The 14,931-nt window shown below is 36.1% G+C and overlaps 3 protein-coding genes across 5 annotated transcripts; 1 reads left to right on the top strand and 2 right to left on the bottom strand.

Annotated features, from left to right (window-relative positions):
• The first annotated feature begins 976 nt into the window (after window positions 1–976).
• Window positions 977–4,274, top strand: LOC147870301 (small heat shock protein, chloroplastic-like). Of its 3 annotated transcripts, none has more exons than XM_087339686.1 (3): window positions 977–1,196; window positions 1,969–2,221; window positions 3,827–4,274. In XM_087339686.1, exons 2-3 carry the CDS (start codon window positions 2,011–2,013, stop codon window positions 4,192–4,194), a joined length of 579 nt encoding a protein of 192 aa, XP_087195812.1. In that variant the 5' UTR covers window positions 977–1,196; window positions 1,969–2,010; the 3' UTR covers window positions 4,195–4,274. The 3 variants fall into 3 exon arrangements, with proteins under 3 accessions (XP_087195812.1, XP_087195805.1, XP_087195820.1); XM_087339679.1 differs by having other exon boundaries at window positions 977–1,201; XM_087339694.1 differs by having other exon boundaries at window positions 997–1,048.
• A 1,202-nt stretch (window positions 4,275–5,476) lies between these two features.
• On the bottom strand, window positions 5,477–11,444 carry LOC147870300 (protein PUTATIVE RECOMBINATION INITIATION DEFECT 1-like). The gene is made up of 9 exons (XM_087338720.1): window positions 10,874–11,444; window positions 9,627–9,745; window positions 9,378–9,535; window positions 9,000–9,278; window positions 7,915–8,881; window positions 7,034–7,742; window positions 6,665–6,960; window positions 5,935–6,580; window positions 5,477–5,844 (listed from the first exon to the last, which is right to left on the bottom strand). Exons 1-9 carry the CDS (start codon window positions 11,348–11,350, stop codon window positions 5,584–5,586), a joined length of 3,912 nt encoding a protein of 1,303 aa, XP_087194846.1. The 5' UTR covers window positions 11,351–11,444; the 3' UTR covers window positions 5,477–5,583.
• Window positions 11,445–12,341: 897 nt separating this feature from the next.
• POR (C-CAP/cofactor C-like domain-containing protein) lies at window positions 12,342–13,981 on the bottom strand. Its single transcript, XM_087338709.1, has one exon. The coding sequence runs from the start codon at window positions 13,950–13,952 to the stop codon at window positions 12,816–12,818; it is 1,137 nt and encodes a 378-aa protein (XP_087194835.1). The 5' UTR covers window positions 13,953–13,981; the 3' UTR covers window positions 12,342–12,815.
• Between the last annotated feature and the right edge of the window lie 950 nt (window positions 13,982–14,931).

The raw sequence follows: 14,931 nt of genomic DNA, 5'->3' as shown, positions 1-14,931 counted from the left end.
CCATCACACCGTAAAAACATATTATTGCGTTCTATTTCTTAAAAGTCATAACATCTATTTTGGATAGGTATCTCTTTGAGGAAGAGTCGTTTTTCTTTGTGTTCTTAGTCAAAGTTGAGCCTTGAGACCATAGTTCTTTCCTTATTGGTAGGGTTGACATGTGCCCTCATTTACTTGGCATGAGGGTCTAGTTAGTCAGCATGCAATGAGTGATTGTGTTCAAGCATAAGATAACTAAGAATTGTAGTGGGAAAGTGGACTTGTGACAATTTAAAAAGGTTTTTGGATGAATGCTAGAAATTTTAGTTGAGAAGCCAAATTTGGTACAATGATGTAGATATATTCAACTAAATTCCCATAAACATCTGCATATTTTCTCAAGGTTCCTTTCTTGTTTCATAAATGTAAACAGGAAACTTGGACAAGTCCAGACATGACGAGGAAGTTGTGCACATTACATAGCTATTTTTTGTACAAAAAAGGACATCAACCTTTTTCATCCTTGAATATTATGCTGAACAAAAGCTTCTCGAACCAAGCTTTATTGAAGATGAAAGACTGCCGTGTGGCCATATTTAACCAGAATTGAGCTAACTTCCAATTCATTGTTATATTTAGAGGTGTAGCCCTACTTCGGAGGTTTAAGAAAGAAACATTACTGAAACACACCTACCATAGGGAGTTATGATAGAAAGGCACAGTTTTACAGTTTCACACACAAGAAGGATGTTTTGTATTAGTTCCCCGAAATTTTGAAACTCAAGGATAGTCCCTAAACCCTGCATCTTAGACCCGAGAAGCTGGGGCTGGTTTTTCGGATTGGATATTTTATTTTTATAGATTTTGATTATTTTATTTTCATGTAATTGTCATAGATTGGATATTTTATTTTTGCACCAGATGTTTCTAGAAGCTTCTAGGCATGTCGACGATATAGGCAAAAAAAGCTTTAACTAGCTTTCGTCTCCCCCGGGTTTCAATTCTTGTCACTACATCTGCATCCTTCCATACAATTATCGCGTGATTTTACTATCTCTCTTCTCAACGGGTAATTGCCTCCTTGTTCTTCTCCCATATCCATGGAAGCTCCAGTAGTTCGATGTCTTATTCTGGTCTAGCATTTTGTATTTCTTACATGCATTTCGTATTATGATCCGTTATTTCTCTTCTTCACACGAAGAGCTCCCAGCATACTTGTGAGGTTCTCTTACTGCAGTCGCCTTGTGGTTGTTTTTCAATTCAGGTTCCTCGTTTGTTCGTTATGGTCATCTATTGTTTCTTTATTGTTCGCCATGTGCGTTATGTGACTTCGAAACCTTGATAATTGTTATACGTTTGATTCCTATTTCTTTTTTTCATATGAAACTGTCTTCCATTGTTTGATTTTGAATTTCTTGGAACGGTTGTATATCTCCTCATAAAGATAGTTAGACATAAACTCCATTGTTTGATTTTGAAGCTCTTGAAACGGCGTTACATACGATAGTACTGTTATATCTCCTCATAAAGATAGTTAGACATAAACTCAATTGCTTTTTTGAAGAATTGATATCTGTAATGCCAATGTTGTTAAGAGGTTCATGGATTATTTCATTTTCCTCGGTTGAGTTTTCTTACTTGATTTTATGTTACTCTGCAAGGTTAAAGGAATAGAATTCTGATAATAACGTTGTGTCACTTGTTTTTCCACGATTTTTTTTATATTCTCCAGTTGAGGGGGATCTATTTTCCTCGGATTAAATTGGATGTTCTCTTTTGAAAGACTCAAGTAATTCAGTGTTTTATTCAGAGTCAAGGATGTATTATGGATTCGTGGTTTTTCTTCATATAAAGTCAGTTCAGTGTTGTATGTTTGATAGTTTGGATTGAAAGGCTGCGGAGTGTATGCTCAAATATTATATGAGAGCTAAATGTTTAGGAAACGCATATTAGTTATCTCTGAAATTGTCATTTTGTTTTGAATGTCAGAATTGGATTAGGACCTGTTAGTTACATAGATTGTGAACCACTATGGCTCTTCTGACCAGAAAACTAGCATTCCTCCCTCTGACAAGAGAGGGCTTGAAGTGTTTGGCAAGGTCTGCAAGTGTCACTCGTGCTGTCACTAACAAAAATAAAAGTACTGATGTTCTGGCCGAGGATGATGATGATGATGATGATGATGATAACGATGATGTTGATACTGTTGATATGGGAGAGAAAGCGACATCTGTCGTTGCAGGTAAGTGACTATAATTTTCAATCTCTACCAATAAATCTTAGTGCTTTGATTTGTGTGAATTATGTGGCATGGTTTCTACTTGAAGTGAAGTGTTTGTCTCCGAAAACTTGTATGACAATCTTTATCATATAATTGTGCATTTTGGTCTTTTGAGTGTTCCAAAATGAATAGTTATACGAAGCCAGTATGTCAGTATTTTTATTTTATGTTAGAATGTAAGTTCAAAATATTTGCAGATAATTGGGGAAATGCTGCTGAATTGGTGATGTAAATATGATATTGAATTGAATCCTAAATATGTTAAGTAGACCTTCATCCAAATCTAGTCAAAGGACATATCAAGGGACAAGGGACAGTGTGAGTCCTAAACATAGATTGACATATTCGCATTCTTCGGGTTTCCCATTCGAATGCAAACGAATACGAATACGAATGGGTGGTCAAGTATTCGTTTAACTCCAAAAAAAAAAAAACTATGTCATTTTTAATTTCCTAGGATAAAAAAAGGAACTTGACAATAAATAGGGATAATAAAAGAGGGACTTGGGGAATTGACACTACTAAATTTTTATAATAAATGTATAACTTATAAGTTATAAGTATGTATTCGTTTTATTTTTAATAAATAAATAAAATAAAATAAAGGGTCATTAATTTCTCACTTTTTATTCCCTCAAAATTTATGGATATTTTTATTTTGACATTAAAAATAGTACTTCAAACTAATAATATATTTAGAGTTCATACTAATCATATTTGTAAGTATAACTAAATTTTTATAATAAATGTATAACTTATAAGTTATAAGTATGTATTCGTTTTATTTTTAATAAATAAATAAAATAAAATAAAGGGTCATTAATTTCTCACTTTTTATTCCCTCAAAATTTATGGATATTTTTATTTTGACATTAAAAATAGTACTTCAAACTAATCATATATTTAGAGTTCATACTAATCATATATTTAGAGTTCATACTAATCATATTTGTAAGTATAACTAAATTTTTATAATAAATGTATAACTTATAAGTATTCGTTTTTAAAAAATAAATTGATTAATTAAAATAAGTTTCATAAACTCTCTTGACACTACATATAATCTATTAATGAATAATTGTTCTTTTTTTGGTGAAATAAATTTATTTAAATAAATAAATAAATATTATATATATTTTTTGCAAAACGAATGGGTTTTTAATATTCTTGGGGCCATTTCATATTCTCGAATATTGAGAATATTGCGCATGGAGAATATCACGAATATCACGCATGTGTCAATCTATGGTCCTAAATTAGAAAATTCTTGCATGAATTTAAATTCCATCTATGGCCATATTTGAATCTACCGTGAATCTACTGTGATTGTAAATCAATTCGACTTTGATTTACAGCCATGTTTCTTATCCATCAGTGTCTAGTGGTTATATCTGAAAATTCTGTTAACCTCTTTCCAAACATTAGTACGACTTTGATTTACGGCCATGTTTCCTAACCATCAGTGTCTAGTGGTTATATCTGAAAATTCTGTTAACCTCTTTCCAAACATTAGTAGTATAGTCTTGGAGGATTGCTAATATATGGAATTTGGGTATTTTCTATTAGTCGGCCCTGAAGAAGACGAGAATATTCAATCGGTGGATTGTAGAGTGTTCTCAACTGTTGAAAGAAGGCCATGGGTAGCTCTTCAGGATGAGACATCTCTAAAGTTCAGGATGGATATGCCAGGGATAACTAAAGATCATGTGAAAGTCTATCTCGACAATACAAAACTTGTGGTGAAAGGCAAGTATCCTCCTCAAGTTGGCTCTGATCTTGATGAAGATAGCGTTCTTGCAGATAATGAAGGAAGCTATATCGCAGAACTAGCTCTGCCTGATAATGTGAAGAAAGAGCAGATCAAATCTGAGATGAAAGATGGTATTTTGGTGGTCACAGTGCCAAAGGAGGTGACTATGATAACCGTGGAGTAGAAAAGCATCGAATACAGCTGATAAAATACTTTGCATTGTTAAAGAGGGATTATCGAATTCATTTTTGCTATCAAAGCCAATACCTGGCCCACCTAACTCAGCATCCATTATTCGTAGTAAATGAAGCATCTCTCTAAGCGTTGTCCATATCTAATGATGTATTGTCCAGAGCTTACTTAAATAGCTAGCGAAATAATGTCTTTCTATTATTGGTATCCTAGCCACAGAAGTATCATCCATCAGTTCATTCATAGCCAAAGAAGTATTACTCGTAGTTTCGAAAACCTTTACATGTAGGTATTAAGTTTTTGTAGTTGCATTAGAATAGCAGTTCTATTTTCTTCTGTGGTGCTGCTGAGGGTGTAGACCGTTAGACTGTAATGTTAGTAGAATTCTTGCGTGGATATACATTAAAGGCTTTTCGTTAGAAATTGAAAAATATAAATGAGGCATAGTAATATGTATGAGGAAAAGTTTCTTGGATTGAGCCTTTTAAATCTTCTTTTGTGAATTTGCGAATTTTGAGTAAGTAAAGACAATGGAAAAAAATTACATGATTATTTACATTGGACTAAAGCCCACCTGTTCTCAATGAATGAATTTGTATAATCATTCACCCTTGATGCACGCATACTTGGCATTGGACACAACACAATCTCTACTTTTAACGATTTGCATGAAACAACAAATCTCTACTTGCCATTAACGCATGTGTTATGATACCTACAGGCTACTACCATTAGCTAGGGAGCATTGCATAGAGCACATTTTTTTACATCATTCCATGTGTTACATTCATGAGAGGAAAAAAATTTGAATCATAAACATACAATGAATCAATTCAGAGTGTTTCTTGGAGGAATTCATCAATGACCATTAGCTAGGGAGCATTGCATAGAGCGCATTTTTTTACATCATTCCATGTGTTACATTCATGAGAGGAAAAAATTTTGAATCATAAACATACAAGGAATCAATTCAGAGTGTTTCTTGGAGGAATTCATCAATGACCATTAGCTAGGGAGCATTGCATAGAGCACATTTTTTTACATCATTCCATGTGTTAGATTCATGAGAGGAAAAAATTTTGAATCATAAACATACAATGAATCAATTCAGAGTGTTTCTTGGAGGAATTCATCAATGACCATTAGCTAGGGAGCATTGCATAGAGCACATTTTTTTACATCATTCCATGTGTTACATTCATGAGAGGAAATTTTTTTGAATCATAAACATACTATGTTTTAATTCAGAGTGTTTCTTGGAGGAATTCATCAATGACCATTAGCTAGGGAGCATTGCATAGAGCACATTTTTTTACATCATTCCATGTGTTACATTCATGAGAGGAAATTTTTTTGAATCATAAACATACTATAATTCAATTCAGAGTGTTTCTTGGAGGAATTCATCGATGAGCATTAGCAGTCGAGTGGAACTATGATCATCAGCTAGAGAATGTCTTGTACCAGTTAATGGATCCAGTAAGTAGCCAGTACTAAGGTTGAGAATGTGGTTATAACTCTGTAAACACTCCGAGTCAGAATCTCGCCTGCAGCCCAAGGAACATGTGAGGTGTCGTTGATCAACCTGAAGACCATGTTCTTCAAGCCTGTGGTTCTCTTCATAAACAATTTTCTGTGTTACCTAATCATGCACGACAATCAAATGCCCAAGCAAAATGAATGTACAGATTTCAAGAACAAACTATTCACGAACTTCATTAAATGTTAGTACCTTCAAATGCACATGAAGTTTTTCAATGTGTTTCTCTTCAATGCATCCCTTATTATGCAGCTCTTTCAGAAATGCCATTATTGCTGGGGTTATTCTTCTGGGCGTAAGGGAGGAGATGATGGCTGAAATACAAGTAGGACTGAGAATTGAAAAAATCCATGTGGTATGTGCTTTAAGCAGCCCTGTGACAACATAAGTTGTACATGGGACCGATTCACCTGGTGTTGACAATGCTGCAGCAAATTCTTCTATCAGGAAGCGAAGCCACATGCTGCCTTGAATTTCTGCTTTCTCTTGAGCATTGGAATTTGTATTTGTTATCAAAAGATATAGAGAAAAAGAACAATTTTTCTGCACAGTGGTATAAGTATCGAATATGGCCCCTTGAAGTACCATCATAATGGACTTTAGACTTTCTAAGGTGCTTTGTTCAGCATTAGTTTCCTTGCTTTCATTATTTGTGGGCATATTACTAAGCCAATAACATGCCTCTGCCAGACAGCTTGATGCTAGGACCTTCAAGAAAGGCGAACCGAAGTAAAGTAATTGACATAGATATTCAATATCCTTGTAGTTTCCGGGAAGCATTGAACTCCTCTGTGTTGAACTCCATTCTTCTAAATTTGGTGTATGCATAATGACTGCACTGCATGCACAAAGATGACCAAAATTCTAAATCATTCATCTGTGGACATGAAAATTGGTAGAACCCCCAATGTTTAATACTCACCATCTCAAACAGAGAAGGTGGAATGTCAACATGCAACCCCAAATCCCACCATCTCTAGTTTCTAATTCCAACTTGGAGATGAAGGAACTTTCATCTTTAGCCTTTTCCAAACGGCTGGTCACAGCATTCTGTAGTTGCTCATTGGATAAAATTGCCTCAGTAGCTTGTGAAAGAAAGCCAACATTCTCAACAGACTTGTGCAATATCATAGTCAAAAGGCTGAGAAGCACTATTACTTCCGAGTGCGAAGTACCAGAATTGTTGTGATTTAGTTTCTCAACCAAAACATATGCAAACTGCAATTGCAACATTGTCAGAAATTGTTTGAATAGCAGTGTAAAAAACTATACTTCATGATGACAATAAAACCTGATTGGTGAGAAGATACCAACATTCTTCATCTAATGCCTCATCACAACTCACTGCACATAGGAGCTGGTATAGAAGCTCAATTAAGTAGATCAAAACTTCTTGTAGATTGGAGCAATAAATAGCCAACCAGTTCCGTATGTTTGATATAATCCCACCTAAACAGAGCTTATTTGCTGCCAAAGCAGATTCCTTCACAAATCTTATATAACATTCAGCAACTATCCTGATATCACCTTCATCTTGGCTTGCAAGCACTTCATCCAACACTCGGTTGAAAAGGAGTGCACATAGATCATCTTCCTCCAATAACATTAATAATAAGGATAGATCTCCATACACACTACTGACTTCGTTTTCAATATGATTTGTGGAACACTCACAATTGTTCTCACGTACAGAGGATTTGAACCAATTCAAGATTCCACCAACCATATATTTCTCCAGACTCTTTTTCTGTAATATCCATTGAAAAACATTCTGATGTATTCTTGATGTTAGAATCCCTGATTGACATCGTTGAATGAGTTCTATAAGAGAATTTTCTGCTTCAAGACTATATTGACTGCTGCATGAATCTAGTGTGAGAACATAAACGGATAGCAATTGTCTGACGATACAGGGAGATAGAGAATCATGGAGCAATGTGGAAGTGTTTATAAGAAGATAATGCTCCAAACAAGCTAAAATCTGAGCCTCTTCTGAAAACCTGCAGGACACAGAAGCCATTTTCTTGCTATCATAATCTAGTATGGCCAGTAGTCCATCTGATAGTAATCATCACATAGGCATTTCCTTAAGTGCCTTGAATGAGCAATATCGTATTCTTCCAAAAATCAAGCATAAACCACTTCAAAATTATTACAAGTAACATGGCCCACCTTTTACCATAGATTTGATTGATGTAAAGAATAGATATTATGGCAATCTGAGTGAGCTTAAGGTGAGGATCGTTATCACTTTTCAGTGTCAATAAAACAAGTAAATCTTGAGGATCACTGGGCAATTGGGAAAACTGCGCTTTGACATCTTTATCCAAAGCATCACCATCCAACCTCTTTATAATACTGGCAAAGAGATTCATTGAAATAGATCTCATGTTCAATGTTGGAAATCGAGCCATCAATTCAAATGATAGGTTAAACCAAGAAGCTCTTGCAAGACTATCAGCAAGCCTAGTAACTCCAAGAAGGTCTGGAGTCTCTATCATAAGATGGAAAGTTGATATGGCTTCTAGAACTGTATCTTCCTCTTCCAAAAGCTGAATATACTTTAAAGTTATCGGAAGCAAACTCATCTCACAAATTTTAAACAGCGCACCTGGCAAAGAAGAATCAGCTAGGCTGTGACCCTTTAAACTAAATGAGAATGATTCTCTTAATAGAATAATCGCATGCTTCAAACTTTGTTGTTCCAAACTCAAAGAACCAGCTGCAGATACAATAAGGAATGCGTTTGACACTGTGGTCTCTATGAAATGATTTATATTTTGAATCCCCAAGATGCATGGCAACTTCAGAAGAGCTCCAACGGCTGAGCATGTCAAATTAAACACATCATGTTGGAGGCCATAACTATCACCAGCATACTTTTTAAGTAGAGAGATTAATATCTGGAATAGGCGTTCTGTCTGCATAGAAGAAATTGACCCTGGGCAACCAGTAAGCCCAACCACAATGACCTGAAGAGTGTCAGGCTGCACTGAACATAGAGACATTTGGACAGAGAGATCCAGAACCCGATTCACAGTTTCTATTCCAATTGCAAACCTTTTCACAAATGCTTCTCTCGCTGCTGACAATATTCTCAGCACATGAGCAGACCATATTACAATATTTTCTATGTTTTCTGGAAATACAAAGACCAAACTTGGTTTTGAATCATAACAGTATAATGACAAGAAAGGATGACAATCAAGAAATAACACATGAATCCTAATATAGTTAGGAGACATGATTCAGCTCACCGCAAACTCTCAAAACTTCATAAACATAATCCAATATTCCATTATTAATAAGGACTTCAAGATGACAATGAATCGTTGGTTCTGGCGGGCACATATAGCATATCAACTGTAAAGCAGCCTCTTGAACTTGAAAATCGGATGAAATCAGTGATCCCTTTATGGCCTCTCCAAAATTTCTTGGAAAATCACTTTCAGGTAAAGGAAAAGCTTCAGAGTCAAGAGAGCACTGTTGGAAACCTATGTTTATAACTGATCTTTGAGCCAGTGTAGTGAGCAATGCTGGAAAGCAAATTTTAACAGAAATCCTTTATTATTCTCTTTTCTTACGCATATTGTATAGTCAATATTCCTGAGATTAACATGCAAATGTATGCACACCGATACAATTTGTTCGTAGTCCATTGTTTTCTGATTTGGTAAGGACCATAACAGTAGAGTCTATCAAATCTGAAATGAAAGGTAAGATCACCATGATACCATCTTCAAAGTAGCATATCTTATAAAGAAGAAACAAGATTTCTCCTCGTAATTGATCGCTGTAAAAACAACCCCAGAAATGTCTAAAATCTGAATATGAAGGCACTCAGTAGTCAGAATTATAGCATTTAATTACGCCACATTGGATACCCTGGAAGCTTGAGGCCTGTTACAAGGTTTGGCAGAAGTCCACGGTGGTTTCTTACAGCATCTGGAAGAACATTGTTTATTTTGCAATAATTATCCAGCAAAAGGCCCAACACATGCAGCTGCCATTGTTGAGTTGGACACAATTTAAAAAATATGGAGAACTAGATTGATGCCAAACATCCAAATGTTCTTGCAAATTAATCATATAATTCTCTTCCCGAAATAATCTGGCTATCCAAGTCTTAATGAACAACCATCATACCCAAAATCTGAAGGGGTAGTACTTGAACTTATACAACATGAAACATGGTAAACTGGCTGGATAAAATATTTAGCTAGTTTTGTTACTCCTCTCAATCACAAAGGCTGTCAACACTCAGAGGTAAATGGTATGTAAACATGGTGAAGATTTTTAAACAACTGCACCTGGTTTTGCTACTTCACAAATTTATGAAATTCTATTTATACTTACATGAAAATAGCATGAAGACTTGTTAGACTGGTTAAACAAAAATTTAATTGGTTTTCTTATTGGCAAGAAAAGATCTTAAACTGGTTAAATAGAACTTCAACTACGTTTTCCTACTTCACAAACTACATGGTGGAGTTTTTTAGCAAACTTCACCTAGTTTTGCTACTTCACAAATTTATGAAATTCTATTTATACTTACACGAAAATAGCATGAAGACTTGTTAGACTAGTTAAGCAAAACTTTAATTGGTTTTCTTATTGGCAAGAAAAGATCGTAAACTAGTTCAATAGAACGAAATATATATATCCTTGAGTTTAAACGAAATGAAGACATCTTTTTAAAGACTTGAACTAGTTTTCCTAGTTCACAAATTTATGCATTCATATACAATCGGCATGAAGAAAAGCTAAAATCAGAAAGAAGACTTCAACAGGTTTTCCTAGTTCGATTTTTCACACACTGTACATATACTACCATGTGAACAAAAATATAAATCGTTTTCCTTCTTTAAAGTTTCACAAAAGATATGTATATTTAGATATAAATGGCATGAGGACATGATGAAATAGTTATACAAAAAATTTAATTGGTTTTGATATTTCATAAAATTTACTAGATATGTGTCTGTAAATTGTGGAAGTTATACAAATATTTTAATTGGTTTTGATATTTCATAAGATTTACTAGATATGTGTCTGTAAATTGTGGAAAACATAGTGAACTGGTTAAACTGATCAGAGGAAGAGAGAGAGAGAGAGAGGGATTATTTCAAACCGTGTAGCTTTGCCCTACGCTGCATGATAATCCCGAAAAAGAACCGAGATGCAGCACAATGTGATGGACGAAATCTTCCACAAGAGGAAGAGGATCAATCGGCATGGATATGACATGATTAATACCACATAGATCAAGGATAAGCTCCATAAGAACCTCAGCTAAAGGTGCAGTACTGTTACCCCCTTGAAAAGAAGAAGAAGAAGAAGAAAGAAGAGCTTCACATATCGGAGCAACAACGAAGTGTCGGTGGCGATGGAGGAAATCTGTGCAGAAAACGGGATCTCGAAGAGATTCTCTGAGTTCTGAGACAACGTAGAGCTTGTGAGTGAGGAAAGAGGAAGGGTGAGAGAGAAGTTTGACGAAACACATGATGCAGACGAATCTTCCAGAGTTCGTGGAGAGATGAAGGGACGAGCGATGGCCATGGATGCAACGATCTTCGTCAGGTGCAGGAGAAGGAGGAGAAGCTTCCATGGAGATAAACGTGGGAAACTGTATTCGATTCAAGAACAACAGAAGCCGAGCAGAAAAAAGAAGCCACTGTTTTTTGTATAGAGAAACTCCCGCCTCCCTTTTTCACTGTCTCCTCTCTCTTTCATGTTGAGGTAAGCATGAATGAGGTCAAGTGTTCGAATCTCGGCATGAACAACACCACATCCATGAACAGCTTGGATTTGCTTCTGTGCCATTTCTTTTATGGCTCTAACTAACCCTGCAACACTCTGATTTAGATTGCTTACCCAAGCAAGAGCCTGTCCCCACCTTTTTAGCTCTCGAAATGCTTGGCCTTCATATCTCTCAAAACAACTTTACCAATAAGGATAAGTCAGCCTCTCTTCAAACATGCATAATGTTCACTTATGTCTTGTAAATGGGCGATACTCTCGTGACAAGCCACTCTGATAACCATAATTCAACAGCCTTGCCCATCTCTTTCACACCAACTAGTAGCAATTGCCATGTCCCCTCGTCTATGCTAATTCCATACATAGCATTGTTGTGCATTTCATGCTTGTAAAACTATCTCAAGAATCATTACCAACTATAAAACCACCTCACACATCAACATCATTATCATGGATCATTAGGAAACCTAGAGATTTTGTTTTTGATTTAGCACGATGCTTATCATGATTTGTTTTGAGGGCCCAAATTTGGCCCCTCCTAAACATTAGTATATCTTTCTTTGTTTCTCTCCTTCTACCTAAAAGTCATAGTGCTAATTTTGAGTCTTTTGGAATAACTTTGAAAAGTCGAATTTCAAAAACAATATATCAAGGGGCAATAATAAAAATATATTATAACACATATACAACATGTTTTGAAAGACAATACTAATGCTCGAAAAAGATGTTGATTCAACAAAGGGAGCATATTGTGTCAAGGTACACAATTCAAATGTGGAAATACAACTTTCAAACAGTTTACACATTGAAAATCAAAGATACATGGGTGAATGCGCATGTGAGAATCATGATAGACATACAATCAAATTTCATAAAAACATCTGTAGTATAAGCTCATAACAGAAAAATTAGTGTTCTTTTGTCCCTTGATTCAGCTATGAAGGGCATATAGTATCAAGGATCAAGAAATACAACTAACATATATGACCCGAGATCTATTCAGTGAACCATTATTCACAAATTTTCCTTCCAACAAGAGAAACCGTAGCAATGTGACGGTAAATGTCACAATGTTCAACTGTTGAGCCTCACATCTTCTATTGCTGCTCATCATTTAATGACTGACTAGAATTATAATGATGTACCACCCAATGTAGGCCAACCCAAGTTCTTTCCAATGAATTATTTGTGAAGCTTCCTTCCATCAATAGGCAACTGATAGATGGCAAGTGTTGTGAAAAGTATTCTGGGTGTTGAACCTCTTCTACCACCAATGTTACATCGAACAAAGATGGCAAAATATTGTGAGGAATTCAAGTTTGAAGTCTCCCTCCCTCGATCACTGATGTTCCATCAATAAGTGGTAATCGATTAGCCTCAGGGAGAATGCACCAATGTGGGGAAGGAACCGCTCGTAACCATCTGAAATCATCAACATTCTGCCATAGGCCTGTCTCCTCTTGTAAGTTTGCTTGGAGTAGGTCATCTTCAATCCCATGATAAGAAAATGAATATGGAGCAACCCTAACATCACTAGTATATTCAACAATGGGCCTACTGCGAACACGAAGGTATAGATCTGTCCTTTTGGTGTGATGTATTCGGATCTGATGAGATGCTAGCATCAGTATGCAATCTTGTACTTCATCAATAAGCACCGAACTTGTAATAGGACCTGAATAAACCTCACAATTCTCCAATTGATGAATATAAAGAGCTCTGCATTCGCCTTTTAAGAACACTTTGCAACCAGCGAGGTTTTCTAGCGTGATCTCTTCTGCTTTTTCATGCTTAAGATCTCGAACAATAATGGAATCTTTGATGTCATGGATTCTGCAGGATGCAAATGCATTGAAACCTTCCAAAGAGACTTTGCTTCTCTCCTTTTCGGAAAGTTCATTCCCCTCTTCTATTACCTTAGCAGCACTAGTCTGAAGAATCTTTGTGTCTTTTCCATCTTCTTCTATGGACCTCTGGTCTTTACTTGTTTTACTCTTAAACGAAAATCTCTTCTTTGGAAGAAGCCGTGCATTAGCAGAATCAATCTTCTCACGCAAGCTAGATACCGCATCCTGACAAGATCGAACCTCAAAGGCAGGAAGAAAATACGTTTTCTCTGCAAGGTGTCGCTCAAGCTCGGAGAGCTCAAGAGCAAGACGTTCAAGCGAATCTTTCAAAGAAAGAGACCCTACCTGTGCAGAAGAAGATGAAGATTCCATTCCTAGATGAGAAGAGAGATGCAGTTCTATCTTCCTGCAGGTTTCAGAGAAGGAAAGCAAGAAGCGATCAGTGGATTCTTCAGGGTCGGCCGAGGCAACATATCCTGCGCGTCGAGCGGAAGAGATCTGATGCCGAGCTTCTTCTTTAGCTGCGAGGCGGCGGAGCATCGCGGCATGCTTCTGCTGCAGAACGAGGTTCCCGTCGCCATGACGCTTTTCTTGGTGCGCCATCGGCGAGAAATGGACGAAAACCGAAGAAGAAGAAGACAGAGTTGTGGAATGTGTATTACATATTCAAAATAGCCCCTGTATACTTTCTATTTATTCCCCAAATGCCCCCTCCCCGTTTGCATTTCCTTATTCCCTTATTTCAATTTACCCTTGAGTTTCTCCAAGTTCCCTCCTCACCCTCTAAAGAGCACCTAAATATGTATAGGGTCTCTCTCTCTCTCTCTCTCTCTCTCTCTCTCTCTCTCTCTCTCTCTCTCTCTCTATCCATCTACATATCTATCTATCTCTTTGATGAGCCATGTATGGGTGAATTTTATCATTTGAGGATGAATACTTACTACATACGAGCTTCCAGAATACCCTTCAACTATGGCACTATTCCTCTATTATTATAATGATACGATGAATGCAAGTCACCCAGTGGCATCTAAGACCTTTGCACATATCAATTGCTAATTTTATTTGCTCAAGTTACATCTCGATGCAAGAAGAATATTGTAATTTTGAATCTTAAAAATGTTGTTTAATAACATTCCGAAACTTTAACACTGTAACCCATTCCTCAATTGTTTTCTTCATCATTTCTATTGCACTGTTCCGAATTGGAGTATGTATCTTAGATATAAATGTAATGGAACAATAGATCCTTCTTAGTTTGTTTTCTATATATTTCATTTTTTACATATATGATATATTGGGCCTTCTAAAGGCATACATGTATGCAAATTTTCCTTTATAAATCATATGAAGCTTATTTAAACCTCATGGATCCCTTTAGATCTACGTTACTTTTTAGCAAAGAATAAAGACCACACTCCACAAAACAAAGTTGTTGCTTCACACAACTAATTTCCTGCAACCGTGTTTTATTATCCACCTACCTTGATCCCTCTTCTCTCTTCAAGAACAAATGAAATGTTGATTGTATACATCTTGTAATTGGCATGTACTTGGACTAGGAATATTCAGATATAAGCTC

This window comes from Azolla caroliniana, unplaced genomic scaffold, assembly GCF_043228905.1.
Source record: "Azolla caroliniana isolate FFs.n. ecotype wild unplaced genomic scaffold, voAzoCaro1.0.p SCAF_1, whole genome shotgun sequence".
Classification (NCBI taxonomy): Eukaryota; Viridiplantae; Streptophyta; class Polypodiopsida; order Salviniales; family Salviniaceae; genus Azolla; species Azolla caroliniana.
Note: the sequence above shows the minus strand (reverse complement) of the source record. Positions and strands in the feature narration are given on the sequence as shown.